The following is a 25,547-nucleotide window of genomic DNA, read 5'->3' on the forward strand; positions in this document are numbered from 1 at the left end:
AGAAGCGAGTAGAGAAGATGGAAATTCTAGTTCGTGTGAACCGTCTATAAACAATCCAACTCCACCTGCGACAAAACGATGATAAGACTAATATTTTATGTTGTATATGTCATAAACATATTTGTAAAACCCATTCTTTTTATTACTGTCCCAGTTGTAAACTGAATTAAATTTTGTAGATATTTGTTATTAGGCTTTTCTGGTTAATGAAAGAAAAAACTACCTTTTGTTTTTGTTAATAAAGATAAAGAAATAATTGAAAATAAAGAATGGGTAATCTGTAAGCCTCTAAGCTTTTATAAATTCGTTTTGTGCCTTTCTTCTTGTGACAGGAGCGGTGGGTTTCTAACTATGTTTTACTAAGTTTCTTTTACAATTCAGCTTTTAAATATACTTTTTTTTCTAATTTATGTAATTCTTTCTTCTCAAAATTCATTTCCAAATATATGACATTTGCTTATTACAATGTTCGACTTAATGTTTTTACTTTAATTACTAATCAATATATTATTCAAAAATATAATTTAGATCTCATTTACCAACAAAATTGATACATTGATATGGTTATATCTCTGTTATTGATTATATTTGAGTTGCATCTTTGAATGATGTTAGGTCAGAAGTTAATGTAAAGGTAATAAATATTACTATTTAAAGGTTTTTTAAAGACTGAGAAAAATATTTATAAACAGATGCCCGAAGTGTAAGATGATAACTCTTGTCATGAATTATTTGCTCAAAAACCAGATTACACCCATGAAGCATGCATCCTATTCGCCAGACTTAGCAACCTGTTCCCAAGTATAAAATCCTGCTTGAAGGATATTCACTATAAATCATTAGAGGACGTAAAATAACAATGATGTAATATCTAATTAAAGATAAGTAGTCTTGGAATTTTATTGCCAGATATCGCAAGTTGAACATGTGGTACTTTACCGTTTCTTCCTAGTTTTCGAGAGTGCGGATATATTGATTGTATATTTATTTATATCTTAGTAATATTCCAGCATGCTAATCGTAATTCTGTATTTTTTTCGTGTAGTTCTTTTTTTACTACCATTCTTTTTAAAGGTTTCTATCCTCTACCTGAGCCCTTATGATGATTAATTATTACTTTTGAACGTTACTTGCAATACTGTTAAAAATAAAAAAAATCTTATACACGTCTGAAACAAGGACAATTCCATACTTATTTTAAAATATACTATTGTATGTCCCCAAGCATTTAACCTTAATATCCATTTTAAAGTCAGATGCATTCGAATTTATTTTAATTCGAACCTTTGTACTCTCTTCCATCACTGGCAAATTGTTTTACGCTTTTGACCTATTTCGTATTGTACTAAAAGACTAACTTTCAACGCATCAAAACTCTTTTATTTTTTTCCTAAGGGAAGGCATCACTAAATGAGCTTAAAATAAAAGCTCCGAAAAGCCACGGAGAAGTATCTGTCACATCTAATCGTTTGGGGTTCATTGCACAAAAAGAATTTGAGAGATTGAAAGATTGATGAAGCTAGTTAACGAGCTCTCGTGCAAGAGTTACTGCCTTAGTGGCCTAGAATAGCGAAACCGAATCGCGCTCGCAATTTAAAAAATGGTTAAATAAGAGTTTTATTGAAAGAGCATACGGGCAATTAGATTTATAGGATTGTTCGGGACAGTCTCTACTAAGAGTCTTATTTGTCTTTGAATAAACTAACTTCTAGGAACTTTAAATCAAAGTATAAGAGAGCAATTTAAATACAGTTCACTATTCATGCGGCACACATGCAGTAAATATTTATCCGTGAAAGAAGTGGTACTTTTTATTTGATGATCCATTTTATGCAGCAATATGGGAAATTATTCCATTCAAATATCCTGACAAAATTACAGAATATGAAAACAACAAAAAAGACAACCAAAATATTAAAGAAAACTTTTGGAACAGATGTGCGAGAGGTGGGGTGAAAGAACGGAATAGGTCAGAATAACTCGTGAAGCTTGATGATGATGATGCAGCGATTTTTATTTTAAAATGTTGCAGAAATGTAGAAAATTTAAAACATTTCCACTTGAACTGTTCAGCAGTATAATTTAAATATAATGTGATAAATTTTATAGATATTTAAGAAAGGAGATAGAAAACGATGCGAAAACTATAGAGGAATAAGCGTAATATCATCAATAGGAAGATTATATGGGAAGATACTGCAAGAAAAGATAGAGCAAGTGATAAAAGGCAAAATCGGAGAGGATCAGTCAGGCTTCACGGCAGGAAGATCATGCATAGACCACATATACATACTGGAACAACTGTTGGAAAAGAAAAAAGCAAAAAATAGAGATATACATTTGACATTTGTGGACCTGAGACAGGCGTATGACTCTGTACCAAGGTTAGAACTATGGGAGGCAATGTACAAATTAGAAATACAGACGGAACTCATAGAAGCTACATGCGCTCTGTATAAAGAAAATAAAGTGTCCATTAAAATGGGAACAAGAATCATAGGAGACTTCACCATAACAAAAGGGCTCCTGCAGGGTTGTTCCACATCTCCAAACGTATTCAAAATATACTTATAGAAAGTACATGGAAAAGGAAATGTGAAGGCATGGGAGTACCGGTACGGAACAAATACCTATATACCTTAAGCTTGCAGACGATCAAGTACTGATTACGCAAGACCAAGACAGAGTACTTATCTACAAGTGAAGAAGACATAGAAGATCTACAGATTGATGACAACGTAACAATCAAAGGAAAGGATAAATTCAAATACCTGGGTTTTATAATCACATCAAGTTGGATGATGATGATGATGGGTTTTATAATCACGAAAAAGGCAACAACAGAGGAAGAAATTACACAAAGATTAGGACAAACAAGAACAGCAATCCGACAACTTAACTCCGTCTGGTGGGATAGACACCTAAATATGAAGACAAAAACACAGATTTATAAAACATTAGTGCGAAGTATTTTGTCATATGGGGTTAAAAATTGGATCATAAACAAGAAAACAGGAGTAAGATAGTAGCAACAGAGATGGAATGCCTGAAAAGATGCTGCAGAGTAACAAGAATGTTCATCATCAATCATCATCATCAGAACATCAATAGAAACAGACATATTAAAATATGTAAAAGTAAACCTATGTTTATTTTAAGTGAAACAGCAGGGCTTAGTTATTTTTAGTTATTTAAAGTTTTAGGTTGTATGACTGTTTAAGTTTTATTGACATTGACATATATTGTAAATTGTATGGTACAATTGTCAAATTACTTAATGGCGTAAGAAATAGCATTGTTCTTGATTCTCTTTTTAGGTTTGTATTTTTGTTAAGTTATTTTAGTTATGTTATTATTGTTAATAATTTATATTGTAGAATTTTAACGATAATAAACTCTTTTTAGACGAATTCAAACTGCTATCTCTTCACATGAATAAGGGTATGATATTACACTTATAAATCAAGAACTTAAGCTGATAAAAAAAAATATAGTGATAACTATAAATTTCCAAGCCGTTATTTGGATAAAACGATATTTAAGAATGAATTTTACATCAATGAGAATTTGCATGGCTATAGAAGCAAACAGTAGTGATAGTAAGAAAAATGTATATAAATTTAAGTGGCTGCAGCCAACAGGGTCCCGTTTTTATTATGAAATCCCCTTTGAAAAACAAAGTCAAATTGATCATTCTGAACTATTTCATCTGAAAAAAGTGAAGAATATATTAGCATCTATGAAAACAAGAGGATCCTTTAGAACATGTACTATAGCATTAGAAGACAATTTGAAGGAGATTTATTTTGATTCAGATGGTGATGTGGTTTATCAAAGTGAGTACTTACAACAGACCTTATTACCAGTGTATGAGAAGATAGAAACAGCTGAACAATTTCCATCATTTGCTGAGTTGCTCCAGAAATTTAATGACACAAATTTACCTAAAGTTGAAAAGAAAAATTTAAAAAAAATAAAAGATGATTTTGTACTTCGAAATTTTGATGGAAATAATGTTCCAATGAATTCATGGCTCAAGACCTTCGAATCAGAATGTTTGCGATGTGAGGTGGTTGCTGATGAAGACAAGATTTTGATTCTACGTTTGTTTCTTGATGGAATAGCAAAAGAATGGTTTGAATCAAAAATAATAACATTAGGCTTAGATAACAGTTTTGAGGTATGGAAAATTAATTTTTTAGATAGTTTTTGTGAAACAGGTTGGCATAATCATAGGCAAGCTTATTCTTTTAGGTATATAGGTGGTAGTATTGTTGATTATGCGTTTCGTAAAGAAAATTTATTGCTAAATATAAAGAATGATTTTCCCATTGATATACTAATTGATTTAATTGTAACAAATTTGCCAATTTATATACAAGATAATATTAATAGAGCCGACGTTACAACAATGGAAAAATTGGTAGGTGAATTACGAAAATTGGAAAGTTTAGTTATAAAAAAGAAGAATAAATTGGAGACAAAACCAAATTTTTATCAAAAATCTACTATAATACCAGAAGAACAGAAAACTACTTGTCAATATTGTGATAGAAAAGGATTCCCTGGGAGGTTTCATCCAGAGGCAATATGCCGTTTAAAGCAAAAAGATAAAAAGGTAACAAAAGAAAACAAATCAAATGATATTAAATATATTAATAATATTGCTATACAGGAGACATTAAATGAAACAGTAACTGAACAAAAAAACTAGATTTGCTGCCATTGATCAAATTAAAAGTATTCCTAAATAATAAAGAATTATGTGGAGTTTATGACCCAGGCTCAAATGTTACTCTTCTGAATTCGAAGGTGGCAAGAAAGTTAGGATTAGATATTCAAGAAGATAGGAATATGTTTAAAACGATAAATGGCAGAACAAATTTTACAGGAAAACTAATTGCAAAACTGAAAATTAATAAAATTGAGAAAAATATTAATCTTTTTGTAATTAATGATGAATATTTTGAGTACGATATTCTACTCGGATTAGATTCTATTTTAAATTTTCAAATGAAACAAGATTTTGATTTAGAGATTTATCAAAGATTATACGGAAAAATTGAAGAAAAAATCGAAAAATTTAATTATAATATTAATATTACAGAATACTCCATAAACTTTAATGAGGGAATTCCCACAGAACTTTTTGAAGCAAAATTACAACATTTATTGCCATATCAGAAAAATAAAATAGAAATATTACTAAATAAATATGACAATATTTTTGCAAAACATAAATTTGACATTGGGCAGGTTCAAAATAATGAAGCTCAAATTAAACTTTTAGAACATAAATTTGTTGCAAAAAGACCCTATAGATGCTCGATAGAAGACCAAAAAGAGATAGAATTTCAAATAGGACAATTATTAAAAGCAAATTTAATAGAAGAATCATCTTCACCTTTTGCAGCACCTGTTACATTGGCTTTTAAAAAAGATGAAGGATCTAAAACAAGATTGTGCATTGACTTTCGTGAGTTAAACAAATTAATTATTCCTGAACCCCAACCTTTTCCTTTAATTGACGAGATTTTGACCAAAACAAGGAATGCTAGGTTCTTTACTACTTTAGATATAAATTCTGCTTTTTGGTGTATTCCAGTTCGGATAAAAGATAAATACAAGACAGCCTTCGTTACCCAAAGTGGTCATTGGCAATGGAAATGCTTACCTTTTGGGCTTAAAACATCTCCCGCAATATTTCAAAGAATTTTAAGTAATATTATCAGGAAGCATAATTTAAATTCATTTTGTATAAACTACATAGATGACATTTTAATATTCTCATTATCATTTGAAGAACACTTAGACCATATAGAAAGACTTATGAAAGCAATTATTGAAGAGGGATTTAGGCTCTAACTTCTAAAATGTAATTTTGCAAGAGAAGAGGTTAAATATTTGGGACACATTGTGGGACACAATTCAGTTCGTCCGTTACATGATAATTTAATATCGATCAGAGATTTTCCAGCACCAGACACGAGAAAAAAAGTACGACAGTTTTTGGGAAAAGTAAATTTTTACCACAAATATATAAAAGATTCAGCTAGGTTATTAGAGCCACTACATAATTTACTTAGAAAAGATATCAAATTCCACTGGTCTTTAAGCTGCCAAACAGCTTTTGATAGGGCAAAGAATATCCTCTGTTCTGAACCTATACTAGCCATTTTTAACCCAAATGCTCCTACAACTATATATACAGATGCTAGTGTTCTAGGAATTGGTGCGGTTCTGAAACAAAAACAAAGAGATGGAGAAATGAAACCCGTAGCATACTTTTCAAAAAAATTGAACAAATATCAAAAAAATAAAAAGGCTATTTTTTTAGAATGCCTGGCAATTAAAGAAGCAATAAAATTTTGGCAATACTGGCTAATGGGAAGAAAATTTCTCGTTATTACTGATCATAAACCCCTTGAGGGAAGAGAACTTCGTACAAGACCAGATGAAGAATTAGGAGACATGACACATTTTCTTTCACAATTTGACTTCGACATTAAATATGAACCTGGAAAAGAAAATGTAGAAGCAGACTGCCTTTCTAGAAACCCAGTGTTGGAAAATATGAAAAATGCAGAAACATTCATAAGAACAGTAAACCTAGTCACATTAACTGAGATAAAACAAGACCAAAATAATAATCGACAAGTTATAGATACAATGAGAGGAACAATTTTGAACCAAGATATATTTTATAAATTAAGGAAGAATGAAAAAAGAATAATTTTATCCAAAGATTTTGGAAAAGAGTTAATAACAAAAGTTCACAAATTTTATGGTCATATTTGTGCTGGTAAAGTAACAAACAAAATTAGAAATTTTTACTACATTAAGAATATAGATTCACTAGCAAAGGATATCTGTCAAAAATGCGAGATCTGCTGTAAAAATAAAACAAGAATCGGTCCAAAATATGGTCTTCTGTCACAATTGGGTCCAGCAAAAGAACCTTTTCAGATAATGTCCTTAGATACAATAGGAGGATTTGGTGGCAATCGTTCGACAAAAAAATACCTCCACTTACTTGTAGATCACTTCACCAGATATGCGTTTGCAGTTACTTCTAAAAATCAGACCACAGATGATTTCATAAAATTAATCGCCAAAATTCAAGATAAACACCCCATAAAGACATTATTAACAGATCAGTATCCAGGAATTAATTCCAAAATATTTAGAAATCATATGAAACATTTAAATATTCAATTAATTTTTACAGCAGTAGACTGTCCATTCTCGAATGGATTAAATGAAAGACTTAATCAGACATTAGTTAACAGAATAAGATGCAAACAAAATGAAACTAGAATTCGAGCATGGACAAAAATAGCTGAAGAATGTATAGAGGAATACAATAAAACAGATCATTCTGTAACCGGATATAGCCCAGAATATTTGCTTTTTGGAAAAGCAGATCCGATTGTTCCCGAGGAACTGTGTGAGACAACAAATGTATCAAAAGATAAAGAAATAGCCTATAAAAATTCGGTACGACATCATGAATATAATAAAAAACTGTATGACAAAAATAGAAAATCCTATGAATTCAAAGAGGGAGATTGGGCATATGTAGAAAATAAATCAAAACTAAATAGAAAAAAACTTGACGAAGTAAGAGTAGGTCCATTTCAAATAAAAAAACAAATTTCAAATACATTATATGAAGTAGATATTGGATACAAAAAGAATGATATGAATTATTTCCATATTTCAAAATTGATGCCTTGTGATAAACCATATACTTAGATTTATCTTATCTTATATTTATCTACTTAGGTTTATCATACCTTTTTGGTAGGGGGATGTAAAAGTAAACCTATGTTTATTTTAAGTGAAACAGCAGGGCTTAGTTATTTTTAGTTATTTAAAGTTTTAGGTTGTATGACTGTTTAAGTTTTATTGACATTGACATATATTGTAAATTGTATGGTACAATTGTCAAATTACTTAATGGCGTAAGAAATAGCATTGTTCTTGATTCTCTTTTTAGGTTTGTATTTTTGTTAAGTTATTTTAGTTATGTTATTATTGTTAATAATTTATATTGTAGAATTTTAACGATAATAAACTCTTTTTAGACGAATTCAAACTGCTATCTCTTCACATGAATAAGGGTATGATATTACACTTATAAATATATAGAAGAAAAAAGACTAAAGTGGTATGGACATGTAAGAAGAACTAGCGACAGCAGATGGATAAAGAGAATAACCGAATGGAGCCCCATAGGAAGCAGGAAAAGACGACGACCCCGAAAATCCTGGAGGAACGAAGTAGACGACGCCATGAGTAAGAGATGCCTAAACGATGGAGAATGGAACAACAGAGAGAGATGGAAACGGTTGAGCGAGGGAAGGCAGTGAATACTGTAGAATCCCTGAATATATATATATATATATATATATATATATATATATATATATATAAAGTTTGTAAATATTATTATTTATAGATTTTATCAAATATTATAAAAATCAGATTATTGTATAGCAAAACCAGTTTTAACAACCGATAATAAATTCAGGCAATATTGCAATGCATATTTTTTGCTTTGTGGCCTTACAAGCGTCTTGGCGTAAATTAATGATGGAAAAGGCCCAAGGGTCACTAGTCTGAAACTGACGTGAAGATAACAAAAGGGAAGTGGCAAAAAAGAATGTTCATTTCTTTCCGCTACTTTGACCGGAAGTAGTTAAAAATATGTTGTGTTTTAAAATAATTCTCTATATATTACAAAATGTTTTAGTATATAAAAATTTACGATGTTTCAGAGCGACTCCAAAAAGCGAAGATCAAGTCCCAATGTAAGGCAATGTTAATTGTTTTTTTATTTTCATTCTACTTCACATGAAATTAGCATTAATGTTACGCTGTTTGATTTATTAACATTATACTTCATTTAGTATAGGAACAAAACTGGTCTATTTGAATGGTTTGACTGTAATATAGAAGTGAGACAGGGATGTCTTTTAAGTCCATTACTGTTTGCGCTTTTCTTGAATGACCTACATGAAACATTGGGAGGGGATTTGGAGATAAATGGTTTGATTATAAGACTTTTATTATATGCAGATGATTTGGTTTTGATGGCAATAAATCCGAAGGTGCTATAACGGATGATTAATGTACTGAAAAAATACTGCGGGATGTGAAATAAAAATAAATTTAGATAAATCCAAAATTCTTGTATTCAGAAAAGGAGGTGGTGTGATCAGGGAATGTTGGAAACTGAATGATCGAGTATTAGAGGTAATGAATAACTATAATTACTTGGGAATTATAGTAACACCTAAGTTGTCGTTTAAAGCTCATCTAAAAAAGCATCAGAGTTTGGCAAAAGGGCCGAGTCACACGGCTTGGAGAAGTTTAGGGTCTTTTGAGTACGATAAGGGGAAAATAAACGATTTTATATAAAAAAAATGTTTTCTTGTCCAAGGCATTGTCTCAACTTTAAGTTAGATTTGGAGACAGGTATCACTAGTCAGCCTATATACGATGAATTTACATAAAAAATATGTTAAAAAAATATTAGGATATTCGAATGATAGGTTACCAAAATTTCTTTTGAAAGAAATGATGAGAGCAAGGTATGACTGGTGGAAAGATTGGATGAGCATGGGAGAAAAGTTTGATATTGAGGTAAGGTGTGAATGGAAATGGAGAGATAGCTGGCTTAGTATAATTGAGAGTACGATAGAAAAAAAGAAAGAGGAGATACACGAATAAAATTTTTTTGGACATTACAAAGAAATGCGGGAAAAAGGAGTAAACATGTATTATCTACTGGAAATTGAAAATTTTGGGGACATTTTATGGCTGTTTAAATTATTTGAATGAACGACCTGACAGAAATGATGAAAGACGGTTTTGCTCAATGTATAACATGAAGGAAAGGAAAGACGTGATAAATGTTTTGGAAAAATAGTGGGTGTTGAGACAGATTAGGTTAAAGTGGTTGAATAAAAATGAACTTAGTAAAGTAAAAGTAGTTAGTATGATGAGACAGGGACGGGCTGACTTAGCAGGTTATTGTAGTGAAGCATGGCCGTATAGGTATGAGTTAGTGAGCCTATTTAATTACTAAATCTATTAGCATGGTGTTAGTTCAATATGATGAAAATATTAAAATTAGCATTAATAATATATCTGCGTATAGCTATTATCTTTTTATCTGTCTTGTCTATTTTGACTATCTTGTTATTATTGTGGTCCCAGATTTAGCCATACGGCTTACACTCCCTCTAAGGGGAAAATTCACTCATCCCAGATACCTACGGTATCAAAAGGATTGAGCTCTGGTGGGCCTCTTTCCATGTTATCGAGTCCTAGGTGACTTCGTACGTCGGTGTCATCATCATCATCATCCAGCCTCAAGAGTCCACTGCTGAACATAGGCCTCTTCCTCATGTTTCCAACCCCGTCTATCTTGCGCCGCTCTCATCCAGTTTTTATTGAGTCTTCTTAAATCGTCAGTCCATCCTGTAGGTGGTCGAGCGACGCTTCTCTTGTCCTCCCTTGGCCTCCATTCCAATAACCTCTTTGTCCATCGCCCATCTGCCATTCTCTCTATGTGTCCTGCCCATCTCCATTTTAGTCTGGCTATCTTCTCGATGATGTCAGTCACTCCGGTTCTTCTCCTGATGACTTCGTTGGTTATTCTGTCTCCCAGAGTTATTCCTAACATGGACCGCTCCATTCTTCTCTGCGTAACTCTCAGTTTGGTGGCTGCTTCTTTTGTTAAGGTAAGTGTTTCTGCTCCGTACGTCAAGACTGGGAGGACGCACTGATCAAATACCTTTCTTTTTAGGCATGTGGGCAGCTCACTTTTAAAAGTTTCTCTCAGTTTTCCAAATGCTGCCCACCCAAGGCCGATTCTTCTCTTCAGTTCATGAGTCTGGTTATCCCTGCCAATCATAATTTCATGTCCCAGGTATTTATATCTATCTACGAGTTCTATTTGATTCCCACCAATACTGATGTTCTGGTTGGGTACCAAATTGGTCATGATTTTTGTTTTCGAGATATTTATATTTAAACCTACACTTTCTGTAGCCACAACGAGTTCCTGTACCATCTCTCTTGCCATACCTAGATCTTCAGCTATTATAAGTATATCATCGGCGAAACGTAAGTTGTTTAGATATTCTCCATCTATTTTTATTCCCTTTGTCATCCAATCCAAATTCTTAAAAGCATGTTCTAGCACCGTATTAAAAAGTTTAGGTGACATTGGGTCTCCTTGTCTAACCCCCCGTTCTATTTTTATGCGATTACTGTTAGTATGTAGTCTGACAGTGGTTGTTGCCTGCAGGTATATTTTGTATAATAATTTAGTTTATCTATAATCTAGCTTGCATTCTTTAAGCGCCTGTAATATTTTGCTTAGCTCAACTGTGTCAAAGTGTACGTCGGTGTATTTCCCAAAAATTTTCGCACGCATCTGGACGTCGAAAGTAGCACAGCTTTCTATCTTATCTTATATAGATGTTCATTTAGACCTAGCTTTTTTATGTTTTCTAGAATGTTCTTCGGGATGACTCCAGTAATAGAAAGAATAATAGGTATCGTCTGGGTACTTTCCATTCTCCATTGTCTCCTTATTTGTATTTCCAGATCTCTGTACTTGGCGATCTTTTCGTTGTACTTAACACGCAGATTATTGTTGTTAGGTATCGCCACATCGATTAGTGTTAAGGCTTACTTGAAATACACACAGACAGGAAACTTAAGGCAACTGCTTAAAAAATATTAATATCCTAAAAAGTCTAGCTTATTTCCAATGGGAAGCTGACGAAGAGGTATTGCTTACAGTTTACAGATCCATTATTCGCGCCAAAATATACTATAGCAGTTTTGTCTATATATCTGCCTCCAAGTCACATATGAAAGCTTTTGACTCCGTACACAATACAGGTCTTAGGATCTGCTTAGATGCCTTCAGATCTAGCCCAGCTCAAAGCATGTACCGTGAAGCTAACAAACTGCCACTCTGGTTAAGGTGACAATATCTTTTTTTGTCATATGCAGTTAGCTTATCAGCCAGTTGACAAAATTCAATCTACCAACTACTTATTCAACCAAATAATCTCATTCATTATTCTCAGAAACCTAGAGCTGCCCAACCTCTCTCTTGTATACTAAATTCTATTCTCGACGGTTTCGATCTTGCTGCAACTTCACCCTTTCATATCTCTACGGATCTTCAGTGACATAAGAACTTCCGAATGCTAATACCTTCCTTCGCTCTTTCAATAAACATAATACTCCTAAAGCCTTAATTAACCAATCGTTCCTAGACATACTTAATCGAAATCAGTTTCATAAAATTCTTTATACAGATGCCTCTAAAAATGATGTAGGGGTGGGTAGTGCTGTTGTTTCCTTATTCGCCAGTACAAAACTAATCAGACTTTCTGCCGTTTATTGTGTATACAATGGAGAACTATATGGTATCGTCGAGGCTTTTCGTATGTTGGAACCAACTGACAAAAAACATGTTATCAGATCATTGTCTGGTAAATTTATTACATGACATATATAATAAACTTATGGACCATGAAGTAATTGTCAGTACTGTCTAGGTACCTTTACTATTAGGACTTGTAGGAAATGAGGCTGCAGATGTAGCTTCAAAAAAAGCTTCTACTTTGAATATATCAAACATCCAGCTCCATATATAGTTCAGCTCAACAGGCCTCAAAGGCCCAAGGCTTTAACGGTTTTCTTCCATTTCTTTCTATCTTGTGCTAAGTTTTTCCAATCTTGTACCCGCAGCGACTTCAGATCTTCTTTTGCCGACTCCAGCCATTTTCTTCGGGGGCGGCCTCTTTTTCTTTTTGTACCAGCCTCCGTGTTTATTAATTCATTGGGAACTCTTCCTTCCTTCATTCTTGCTATATGTCCGAGCCATCTTAATCTTTGAATTTTAGCAAGTCTTGTTATTTTTGGTTGCCCATATATTTGCATTATTTCTTCATTCGTTCTTCTTCGCCAGATGTTCCCCTCTTTTACACCTCCGTATATCCTTCTAAGAATTTTTCGTTCCCATCTATCTAATTTTACTTCCATATCTTTATTTAGTGTCCAGGTCTCGCTAGCATAGAGTACTGTAGGTCGGATAACTGTTATATATATTCGTTTTTTTGCTGTTTTGGATATTATATTCGACCTCAGTATCTTAGTCAGGCTCCCAGCACTCATACTACCTTTGGCCATTCTTTTTATGATTTCTTGGTTCTCTTCGTTCCTATTTGTTAGTGTCACTCCCAAGTAATCGAATTGGCTAACAACTTCAAAGTTATATTCTTTACTTGGGCTTTGTATCTTAAAGAACTGTCCTTGATGATTTTTGTTTCCCCTCATCACCATATATTTTGTTTTTTCTTCGTTTATTTCTAAACCATATTCCTTGGCCATTCTCTCTATTCTAGTAAAGATTTCTCTTAATTCTGCAGGTCTCCTTGTTATTAAGGTAACATCATCTGCGTATGCTACGCATTGATGCCTGTGATGATATATTGTGCCTCTAGTGTGGATGTTACACTCTCGTAAAATCTTCTCTAAGATCAAATTGAAAAAATCTGTTGATAACGGGTCACCTTGTCGCAGACCTCTATTAGTGATAAAGCTATCCGAAACCCGTCCTTCTAACATGACTTTACTTTTAGTATCATTGAGTATGCATTTAGTCAGTCTTACTATTTTTGGTGGAAATTTAAAATATTCCAGTGCTTCGAATACTCTATTTCTTTTTATAGTATCATATGCCTGTCTAAAATCAATAAACAGCATGTGTAATGTTAGGTTGAATTCATATGAGCTAGCTAAAATTTGTTTCATTGTAAAAATTTGGTCTATTACCGATCTGTTTGCTCTGAAACCTGCTTGATATTCACCTAGACAATTTTCAACTTTTGTTTTAATTTTATTTCTAATTGATATGGCCAGAATCTTATACACTGTATCTTGTAGAGCTATTCCCCTGTAATTTTTACATTCTGTAACGTCTTCTTTTTTATGCACTGGACATAAGATTGCTTCTTTCCACTGATTGGGTATTTTTTCTCTGATCCACACTTCGCGTATTAACTCAGCGATTTCTTTTTGCACCATTTCGCCACCTTCTTTTAGAAACTCAGCAATGATACCATTTTCACCAGGTGCTTTGTTGTTTGTTAAGTTTTTTATGATCTCTATAATTTCTTCCTTGGTAGGTACTTCTTCATTTACATCTGGGTCCCTTACTTCTTCATGTTGTAGTTGCGTTTGTTCTCTTTCATCTTTCATCCGTACATAATATGTTCTCGAAATAATTGGCCCACCTTCTTAATTTTTCATCTGTTCCACCTAACAGATTCCCCTCTTCATCTTTATAATATCTTGATGTGGTTTTGTATTGGGTTTGGTCTCGTTTTATTTCTTGGTAGAAATTCCTGACTTGTTTATGTAAAAAATCTTCTTCAATACGAACTAGTTTCTGCTCTAAACTTGACCGCTTCTTCCTTCTACAAATCTTCTTTGCTTCCCGTCTTTTTGCGGCATAAGCTTTTTTACTCTCTTCATTATTTCTTATTATACTATTTATTCTAGCTTTATTTCGGTCATTAATGGCTTTCTTACAGTCCTCATCATACCAATCCGTTTGTTTACATTGTCTGTTTCCTGTTAATACTGAGTCGGCTGCTTCTTGATATTAGAAATCCAGCTCCATAATGATATTAAAACAAATGTTCAAAAAGCGTATATATGACAAATAGCAAGCTAATTGGAACACAACTTCGAGTCACTTACACGATATAGAACCAGTTATACCTTCCTTAGAGCTACCACCTATGCCCAGAAGACACAAGGTTATTCTAAAAACATTAAGAATTGGAAACACTCGGCTTACACATGGCTTTCTCATGGCATTTACCGATCCACCTGTATGCGGCCATTGCAGCAGTCCCTTAATCGTCAAGCATTTCCTTAAAGAACGTCCACATCTTTCTACTAAAAGAAAACAACACCAGTTGGAAAATAATGTATAAGAAATGTTGAATGAAACTGAGAAATATGCAAGTCTGTTTAAATGTTTAAGAGACATTTAAGTGCTTAATTATGTATAACGGTTAAATTTGTAAAAAAATAAGTATTGTGTATTAAGTTGAATCATAAAAATGCAAAGCTACATTTTGCATAAATATATTTTGAAACATTCTTAATTTATTGTCGATTATTTTTGTACTTTTAGGTTAGTTTTAAAATGTATGCTTGAACTGTATCTATAAATTCCTTAATCTTGGTAAAGCAGTGCTATATATGTTTGATAATCCCCAGCGTGTTGCCTCGCTAAAATTTTATTTGGTATTTTGTCTGACAAAATCGCAAATTAATCCCTATTTTGTGCTGGCTTTAGAGCTTAAAGTTTTTTACTACCACTTTACCACGTTTATAACATTTTAGGTTCAATGTTTCGTAGGTAAAAGCTTTTGTAGATAATTTTTTTAAATATTGGATTTTTTGCGATTCCATAATTACAATGATCAACAAAATTATTGAAACAACTTTTTTAACAGCTGTTTAACTTTTTTGCGAAAAGTAAATTGAAATAAAATAATTTATTAATAAATTTTGTTTTATGGGCATAAAATAATATCTAAAAAATACCTTTTTTGCATTTTTTGTACGTTTTTAGCTTCATTGCATCTTATCCGGCATATTTGTTTGTTTGTGTTTATTGGTTTTTGTAGGTAATTTTTATAGGTAGGTAATACTTTTTTCTTTTTATTGCTGTTTTTAAGTTCGGTATTTCATATTCTAAGCCATTTCTTCTTATAATTTTTTTTTATTTTTCTAAAACTTCTATTTATTTACTGTTCTCGCTTGCTGTTATTTGAGTAGGTAAATTGGTTAATTGTATTTAGTATTAAAGATATCTGTTAGATAGATCTTGAAGAAGTTGCAATTTGTAAGTTTTACCTATGATTGGTATTTGTATATTTTTCATCCGCGGTTTGGTAATATTAAGTTTACCCACTACTGTGGTCTGTTACTACTTTTTCTCTCTATATAAATGACTATCATAAACAAAATTAGCTTGTCTCTTATTTACTATTATATAATCTATTGTACTTCTTGATCCTTTTCGACTTCAGCAGTATTGGTTAACAAAGAATCTTTCTTCCGGAAAAACGTATTAATTATTTTAATAATACTGGAAATAGAAAATTGTATTTCTCGATATAATTGTGGATTTAAGAAGAAGATTGAATAGCATCTGTTATCCGTGCAAATTCTGCAGTTTATCTTTGCGGAAGTATTATTTTCAGTGTTAAGAAGCGCTTCCAGGTATACAATTTCGTTCACTGCTTTGATGACGTCGTTTTCTATAACAAGTGGTCATATGATTTGTGGTTGCGTGCTTATTTTCATATTATTAGTTTTGTTGATGTTTATTTTTAATCCATTTTGACATACGTATTACTTTTTTTAGAGCCAGATTGAACAGTATACAAGAGAGAGTGTCTCCCTGGCGCAGCCTGTAATTTGTTTTAAAAGGTTCAGACAGTTTACCCTGAATTCGTACTCTACATTCAACTTTTTCAAGAGTTAGTTATGTAAAATTTACCAACTGATTTGGTATTCCTAGCTCTTCCATATCTTCGAATATTTCTTTTTGTAGTCTATAAATATGCGGTGAGTATCTATGCCATATTAAAGAGTTTTTTTCAAAATTTTCTTCGGGGTTACAATCTGGTGAATTGTCGATTTACCACCTCTGAAACCAGCCTGGTATTTTCCTACTATACGTTCTGCATATGGTGCCATACGGTGATATAGTACTGTGGTAAATATTTTATTAGCTGCACTTAGAAGCGTAATTCGTCTGTAGTTAGAGCATTCAAAGATATCTTCTTTTTTGTGTATGGTGCAAAGTATTCCAATATTTCAATCATTGGGGAGGGATTTCTGTGTTTATGTTTCTTTTATCAGGTGCTGTAATGCCATTGTCTTTGCGTGGCCACCTTTTTTATATACTTCAGCTGGGAGATTATCTATTCCATGTGATTGGTTTTTTAACTGCCTCTTTAACTTCAAGAATCGTTGGTGGTTCCTCTTTCCTCTCGTCTGTTCCCCTTGCCTCATCTCTATAGTCTTCCAGGTTTCCTTGTTCTTCCTATATATTAAGTGCCTGGTTAAAGGATTCCATCCATCTATTCAATACATATTTACTTGTTGGTAATAGGTCGCGATTCTGACTTTTGCATTGTCTTGTGGTTACCTTGAGTTCCTTTCTGTTGATGTTAACTTTCTTATATAATGCTCTGAATCTTTTCTCTTTGTTGACGTTTTGTATATATTTGAGTTACTTATTTATCCAAGTGTCGTTTTAAGTAACACGAATAGGGTGTCGTTTGATTGTTAAACAATTATAAAAGGGTAAAACCAATGATCTAGGTTTGTTGATATAGATAATGCCATGTGTTGTGGTCCTTAGGTCCCCAGCTTTGCAACTAATTTGATAATAAAATTCAATAGTTTTACGAAGTATTATATTAACTCAAATTAATCTACATATCGACTTCAACGGATTAGAATGATATACAATAACAATTATACTGAATCGTCTTTGTCGTACTTAATATTGATATAACTATTTATCAAAATAGCCGTGTTTTTTCCAACGTTATCGGATGTCTCAAGTAGCACAATCACTGTCTTCCTAGTGTAAGTATATAATTATGATGGTCAATTCCGGCTGAATATTAACCTGTCGGTTTAACCGAGTTCGATCTAATTTCAGAGTAATTAATAGCAACACTAGGTGGTTACTTTATTGTTACACATTGGTTGCTACATTGTTACAACACCATGTATATTATTGTATTTCTTTAAATTGTAATTACACTGAAGTAAACAAAATAGCAACAGGTAATTATGTTTATTTTAGTTTTGCATAGCAAATCATTAGTTGAGTAAACACATCAATGTACGTTGAAACACTAAAACAATGTAATAGAGACTGATGTAAACATGCAGTATGTTTTACGAGATAAAAATATAATTATTTTATATATTAAGTTATTTATTTATATTGCTAATTTAGAAATAAACTGAAAAAGTAAAGGTAACGGGTACAGTGATTGGCCACTTAAGAAATTGCCAATTGAATTAAAATTGTAAATTGGTATCTTTTAATGTGAATAAAGTGAACTATTTTGTAAGGGTTTTTTAATAGCAATAAAACATTAAATTTTATAAAAACAGGTTATTTTTATCAGAAATAATGTGTATGAAAAATTAACACAAATTTAAAAACTTACAGAATTACACAATTATTGGCCATACAAACATAGTTATTGGCATATAGAATTACAATCATTGGCGATTCATAAGATTCCTAATTTTTTTTCGTGCAGGTAAGGCACACAAAACTATTTAAGTTTTCAATTTCTTGTTGTTTCTTTGCACAAGTATCAATAGTAGTCTCTAACACAAAATAGACATTTTATTTTAACTTTTCATTTAGATATATTATAGGAACAAGAATAACACAATCCTGTATACAAAAAGTTATTTACAGGTAGATTGGTGTCGTATAATTGTTTTATTATTATATCTGAGAGAATTTGTATTTTTTCATGTTCTGGATCCCAGTTTCAAAAAATAACTTTCTTTTAGTCGACTCACCAGCACGTTTTTCTTTGCCGGTTTCCAAATTTGTACATTGGGATGTATTCTTCAAATTTGATGAATTCATGTTATTGCAGACATCGTCAATTGTGGGCAGATTAATTTTTTTCCTTTACAGAATCAGGAAATTAGTTCCATGACAATTCTTGTTTTTCTTTATGGTTAATCACTTCTGGTATATGTACTCTAACTTCGCTTTTCACAGTAGTGCTTTTAATTGTATGATCAATAAGTGTGCCTGCTTTCAAAATATTTGTATCTGAAATATCACTGTAACATGTCCTTTATTCTTCACAACAATTTGACATTTTTTCTCAAGGAATTGACTCTTATGGTAATTTTTTGGATACTTTCACCTAGGGTTCCTTGTTTTTTTTATCTTAATTGTTTGCTTTTGCGTTAATTCGCTTTTTTTTCATTCTAATTTAATTTTTTTCTTCAATTTTACGCCTCTCTGGAGCAGGAAAGGCAACCTTACTGTTTGCTTTTTGCCCTTTTTTCTGGGTTTTTTGACCAAAAAAACAATTTGTCGATTGAGGTGTCAATTTCTTTAAATAATGAGTTATCTTGATTAACTAAAGGCAGACTATTTGATGTCGATTGAATATCTAAAGTCATTGTATCTGCTGTGACATCTTTTATAATATATGTAATATCACCGTTTTTTGGAAGTTGAACTCGAAAATCCGAGAGTAGATTTTCCTCCGTAATAACAGGAATATCTCGAACGTTGCGTATGATTTCATTGCCACCTACAGGGTTAAGTGTAATATCTGAAGATATATGGGTTTCTGTGATAATAGAGTTTTCTTATATATCATTTGTGATTCCACCTGTCTCTGTAGTCTGAATTGTGGGTTATTCTATGGTATTTTGAAATAAATTAAATATGTTAAAGAGCAATTTTGAACCTCCATTTAGTTCTTCGCAATTATCCAAAGTTTAAAATCCTAATGTTTTTGCGGCTCCAACTGTGTGTACAAAATCTTCATGTGTTATTGATTTTGTAATAGAAATAGTGTGATTAATACTTTTATTCGGTTCTTTAATCGTTCCTAAACATGTGAAACTAGATAATATTAACTAGAGAGATGATAGCTACACCAAATATATAGCAATGTTGCCAAATTTTAATGTTATTAAATTTATTTCCTTATAGTTTCTTAAAATCTTAATATTTCGGATTTTTGTGAAAGTGGCCAATCACTAGTGACCGGCCAACAACTGTACCCATTACCCTATTGTATCCTATATAAATTACGTATCTCCCAGTAGAGTGACTTTCAGGGCAGTACTTTACAGCAGTTAGGATACTGGCCTGTACAAACAGACGTAAGCGAGTTTGGGGTTATACTGCACTTTGGTTGCATTGGTAGTGTGTTTATTGAAGTAGTGCTAAATTTATTGAAGTGTGTGCCGATAGAAAAGGCATTCATTCACTAAATGGCCGAACATATTTCCAGGCCATAATAATGAAAAGATCTTATAAAATATATATTTTATTGTCATATAACCAGACTTTGCTGTAAAGCACGATACCAAAAGCAATCGAAAGGAAATAATAATCAGAAATATTAAATGATACATTTTTTTATATATAAGATAAGATTTTTTCGATATATTTATTACACACACACCTCACTTGTTTATTTCAAAATCAGATACAGATTTTCGATTCAAAGAATTTCAAAACCAATTCTCCATTTATTACTCAAAAACACATAAAAAGCATGTTATAAAACTCAAAATAACTATCGTAGGAAAGAATTTTATGTAATGTCTTAGAATCATCTTGGAAGATTAAACTTTTCCAATCCAAATCGATTGCAGTATTGCTAAGAGCAGATAGACTACTACGTTTGCAAATAATAAACTTAAAAGCATCCGCTGACAATATAAAAATTCGTTTTACATTACAAACTCAACACGGAAAACTATCTGATACGGGGTCAGTTATTGAAAGATTTACTAAACAAAAGTAAAATGTCATGTACAGAAACGGTCACTAAATGTATGGAAAAATTTTATAAAAAATAATACAATTAAAAATTTGAAACTTATCAGTCTTTTTATATTATTTTTTTTAAGATTTCAAAGCATGGAAGTTGGCTATAGCTTTTTTGGTTTTTGATTTATTAAATGCCCTTCTACAAGAACAAAGTTACATTAGATAGTCACAGTTAAATCGCAAGCAAAAGGTTAAAAACTGAAACATATTGAATTATCACAACAAGAAATGCAAATTTATATTATTTGTTATCATATATAAAAGCAGTTATTTTCCTTGAACATACAAAGATGTACCTTATACTCCTGTCATACAATAAAAGATTTTTTTGAGCATTTTTTCATTTCTTACTTTTCCATATATTCATATATAAAAGCATTTGAACTGTGGGTGTATAGAAGAATCCTGAAGATATCATGGACCGAACATGTAACAAACAACGAAGTCATGAGAAAAGTCAACAAAACAATGGAAATATTGTAAACTATCAAGACACGAAAGCTGCAATACCTGAGGCATATTATGCGAAATATAAAATACAACATACTGCATATAATTATACAAGGGAAAATCCAGGGCAAGAGAAGTATATTCATTCGATTGAACGCTACATTCATTTTCGTTTGGGAGACGTACTCGTTTTGGTAGTAGTCTGTACTGTTCAAATGTCCAAATGTTCCGCAAAAATTTGTCAAAATTTATAGATATGAAGATTGTGCAGTTGAATTATTTCGGGACATTTCGCTTGGGGTTTATACTGTTATCAGGAATTAACTAGTGTCATGCCAGGAATTATTCTTTTCTATACCGAACGTACGATCTCAAGTTGGATATTGTTTATTATTATAGTCTATTATTATAATTTTATGTCATTGGTACTGCGCTTGCTCATAGGTAGCTCCAACATTTATAAATGTCAATCACAACACTGTCCCTATACAGGGAACATGCTATTTCAGAGGATTAAATGCCACTATAAGGCAAAATGATGCCCTATTTTTCAAAAAAAACATGAGTCGTGTTATTAATTATATTAATATGTAATTAATATTATTAATATTCTTAATTAAACATATCGTTTCAAGAATAAAATATGATTGACTCAGTAGATTAAAATGCCAGTTGGTATTTCAGATTTCATTTCTAGGTGGCATAGTTACCCTACCGGACAAACAGTGTGACTTGTCATCCTAGCCTTTTATAAATATAGATGGAAAATATTATTTATTTTAAGTTTATTTTGGTAAAATTATTTTCATGAAAATGTAATAATCATGGACAAATTGGAGTATTCTACTCGCTTATAACCATTATTCACATTGATATCGTAAAATTGTGTCTACTAGGTATTAACTTTTTTAGTAAAGCGTATTAAAAAATATGCATATTCAAAAGTATTATATACTGTTGTGTTTCATTTTATCAATCAAAGATAGAATAAAAATTTTATTTTGTTATAGAACGCGGGCACATAAATTTGTAACGTCTTGTAAATCTTCTTCTTCTGGTTCCTTCCGTTTCGGATGTTGGAAATCATATTGGCAATCATGACCTTGCTCGCTGCGGCTCGAAACAGCTCCGTTGAGGTTTTCTTAAACCATGTTCTTAAATTCCGCAGCCATGATATTCTCCTTCTACCGGGTCCTCGCTTACCTTTGACTTTACCTTGCAATATAGACTGCAGCAGGGAGTAACGGTGCTGATTTCTCATAACGTGTCCCAGATATTGCAATTTTATGCGTTTGATCGTAAACACAATCTCTGGTTCCTTCTTCATTTTTTCTAGAACTTCGTTGTTCGTGATCCTTGCTGTCCATGATATTCTCAGCATTCTTCTATAAAGCCACATCTCAAATGCTTCAAGTTTTTTAATAGTGGTGTCTGTAAGCGTCCATGCCTCCGCCCCGTACAACAACACAGAGAAAACATAGCATCTCAAATGTCTCATTTTTATATCCAGGGATATGTTGTGACTTTTGAAGATGGCGCTCATTTTGTTAAAGACCGTTCTTGCCTTTATCTCCGGTCTTTGTCATACAGGTCTGCTTCTTTTAAAATGTTTATCATCTTTTGATGTTGAACTCTGTCAAATGCCTTTTCATAGTCGATCAAGCACGCGTATACATCGCAGTTAACGTCCCTGCATCTTTGAATCGGTACCTGTACTCCGAAAAGTGCCTCTCTGGTACCCACTGCGTTAATGAAGCCGAACTGTCTGTCCGATATTTGTTCCTCGCACTTCTTATAAATTCTTCCATGGATGACTCTAAGAAACAGTTTCAACATGTGGCTCATTAGGCTGATTGTTTGATATTCTTCGCACTTTTTAGCCCCCTGTTTTTTAGGTATCGCTATGAATTCTGATTCTAGCCATTTATCAGGGATGATTCTTGTATTGTATATTTTATTGAAGACAACCGTGATCCAATTTATTCCTTCTTCCTCCAAGAGTTTTAAAAATTCAGCTTCGATATTATCAGGCCCTACAACTTACCTGCTTTTTATCCGTTTTATTGCTTCCTCTACCTCGGATTTAAGTATGTCTGGGCCCGTCATCCTCTCTGAAAATGGATACCTATAATCCGTTCTTTGATCTTGAAAAAGTGTCTCCAAATATATTCTCCATTTGTCTTTCATCTCTTGGATGTCAATGATTAATTTTGCATTGGTGTCTATGAGTTTTATTTGTGTTCTCTTTTTAAAAGTACGCGTTATTTCTTTTACCTTTTTGTGTACATTAAAATTGTCATGCTTGGCTTGTAGTCTTTCTATTTCTTTACATTTCTCTACAGCTTCTTTTTCTTTAGCTTCTCTTATTTTTCTTCTGATGTAAGCCTGCATTTTTTTATATTCATCTTTATTTCCTTTAATTAACTTCTGCGGTAAAAATCGATTTGTAAGCCTTGTAAATCGATTTGTAAATATTTGTTATAGGTTAGTTTTAGGCAGTTTGTTTATCCATAATAAGTTTTACCCTGAAAGACTGAAAAACATTAGTAAATACTTAAATGTGAATAGACAATTGTTTCTCGGTATTTGTAGATGTTATATTTTAGAAGCCTTTGGTTTTGTTTCGCTGAAAAGGCCAAAGCCACCAGGTTGTTATTGTATTTAGAAAGTATAAGATAAAACCCTTGGGAGTAAAAAAAATATTATTATGTGATGGTCATCCGAAAGAAGAAGTTGAAGTTTTGTGTAGTCAGTTAAGAAGCAAGTGCCAGTGGTGTTAATAGTTAGAAATGGGTGACTGAAAGGTGGAACGAGAGATAGATCAAAGTTGAGAAGTCGAATACCTCCTTGATTCTATAAAGTATAAGTGAGTAAGTCATAAGAACTACAACTATTAAAAATATTTGTGACACCAAGTAAAAAACATACTTGGGTCTCAGGAGATTGTTAGTATATGAAAGAGAGGAGAGAGTTTGTTGAACGAGAATTGGTAAAAGAGGCCTGCTAGTATTTTGGACAAAAAGATGCTGGTATGGTGACAGGTTGATACTTAGAACGGAGAAGGCTTTGATTGGTAGCCTTACATTATCAACAAGGGGGAGCTGTTTTGGCGTCGTATGTGAATTAAACGGTCAGTCAATAATTTTTTTTGTATGTTTCAAATAAAAGACTATACCATCGGAAGATCAAAAATTATCGCTATTTTAAAATACCATAAATTTTATAAAAGTTTTTTTTTAAGAAAATTTAATTTAGGTTTTCTGATTTTTCTTAATTATAGTTTTTTTAACGTAAAAGGATAATTATTAATATTGCTTAATAAATTAAAAAAGTTTTTTTTTATAATATTCAGAATTTTATTTTTTTAGTACAAAAACATATGAACAAAGATTCCAATATTTCAAAATTTTCATAAGAAGTGTAATTATTTTAGAAATATCCTAATTTCTTGTTTATGTTGTTTTTATCAGTGTTATAAAAAAAAACAAACTGATAAATATTTGGTAAATTAAAATTATTTTATGTGGTACAATTTTCATTGGGACAGTTAAGCCCATGGAATTTATTTGATAAATTTTCATATTATTTCTTTTGATAATAAAAGACATTTGTATTTGTTTTTTTTATGTCGTTTCTATTTATTTCCTTTTCCTATTTTATCCCGATAAGGAACAATTAAGAGAAACTGGAAGCCACGAGAAAAGATAAGTATAACCTAAGCTGATTTAGTTTTTTTTGTATAATAAAATGGCACCCTGAGATTATTTTTTTATGTGTGATTTGCGACACTTAGATAATCAATTAAATAATTAATTAAAGTAATTAAATAAATAAAAAGTTAATATAAAAGTAAGAGAAAGTAGATCATAGTAATACATACTTAACGTTGACAAACTTAAACGCCTTACCTGAAACAAAGAAACAATATTATTAGTTTAACAGAATGTACACCTACATATATCATTAAAAAAAATTAAAACATAATTAAACCATCATTTTTGCTCAGTAAAGAAATTATAAAACTCTCCAGGCATATCTACAGAAAATAGTCGTCATCATCATCAGCCGTTTTAAGTCCACTGCTTGATATAAATGGCCTCCCGTAAATAATTCCAATGCATTCTATCTTGAGCACCCTTAATCCAGTTATGCTGTAACACCAGTTTTCCTAATTATTGTATTTAATAGTTTGTTTCTGATGGATATATTCAGCATTGACCTCTCCATCGCTCCCTGTGCCACTTCTGCTGGTCTTTAATTATCAAATTCTACTGGTCTTTAATTATCAACAAAAAAATCAAAGGCCATGTTATTGGCACACAACAGCAGACATTCAAACTCTGACTCTTATATAAAAGTCATTGATCAAGTCCAAACTCGATTAGCTTGTATTATTTACGATTCA

General features: G+C 32.0%; 2 protein-coding genes across 5 annotated transcripts in view; one reads left to right on the forward strand and one right to left on the reverse strand.

The window, feature by feature from the left end:
- The window catches only part of LOC140432833 (neural-cadherin-like), a 1,025,931-nt gene that overhangs the window by 496,896 nt on the left and 503,488 nt on the right, over positions 1-25,547 (reverse strand). The gene's annotated exons all lie outside the window — the stretch shown is intronic.
- LOC140442044 (uncharacterized) lies at positions 3,173-5,029 on the forward strand. The gene is made up of 2 exons (XM_072533093.1): positions 3,173-3,317; positions 3,406-5,029. The coding sequence occupies exon 2, from the start codon at positions 3,545-3,547 to the stop codon at positions 4,712-4,714; it is 1,170 nt and encodes a 389-aa protein (XP_072389194.1). The 5' UTR covers positions 3,173-3,317; positions 3,406-3,544; the 3' UTR covers positions 4,715-5,029.

Source organism: Diabrotica undecimpunctata, chromosome 1 (genome assembly GCF_040954645.1).
Source record: "Diabrotica undecimpunctata isolate CICGRU chromosome 1, icDiaUnde3, whole genome shotgun sequence".
Classification (NCBI taxonomy): domain Eukaryota; kingdom Metazoa; phylum Arthropoda; class Insecta; order Coleoptera; family Chrysomelidae; genus Diabrotica; species Diabrotica undecimpunctata.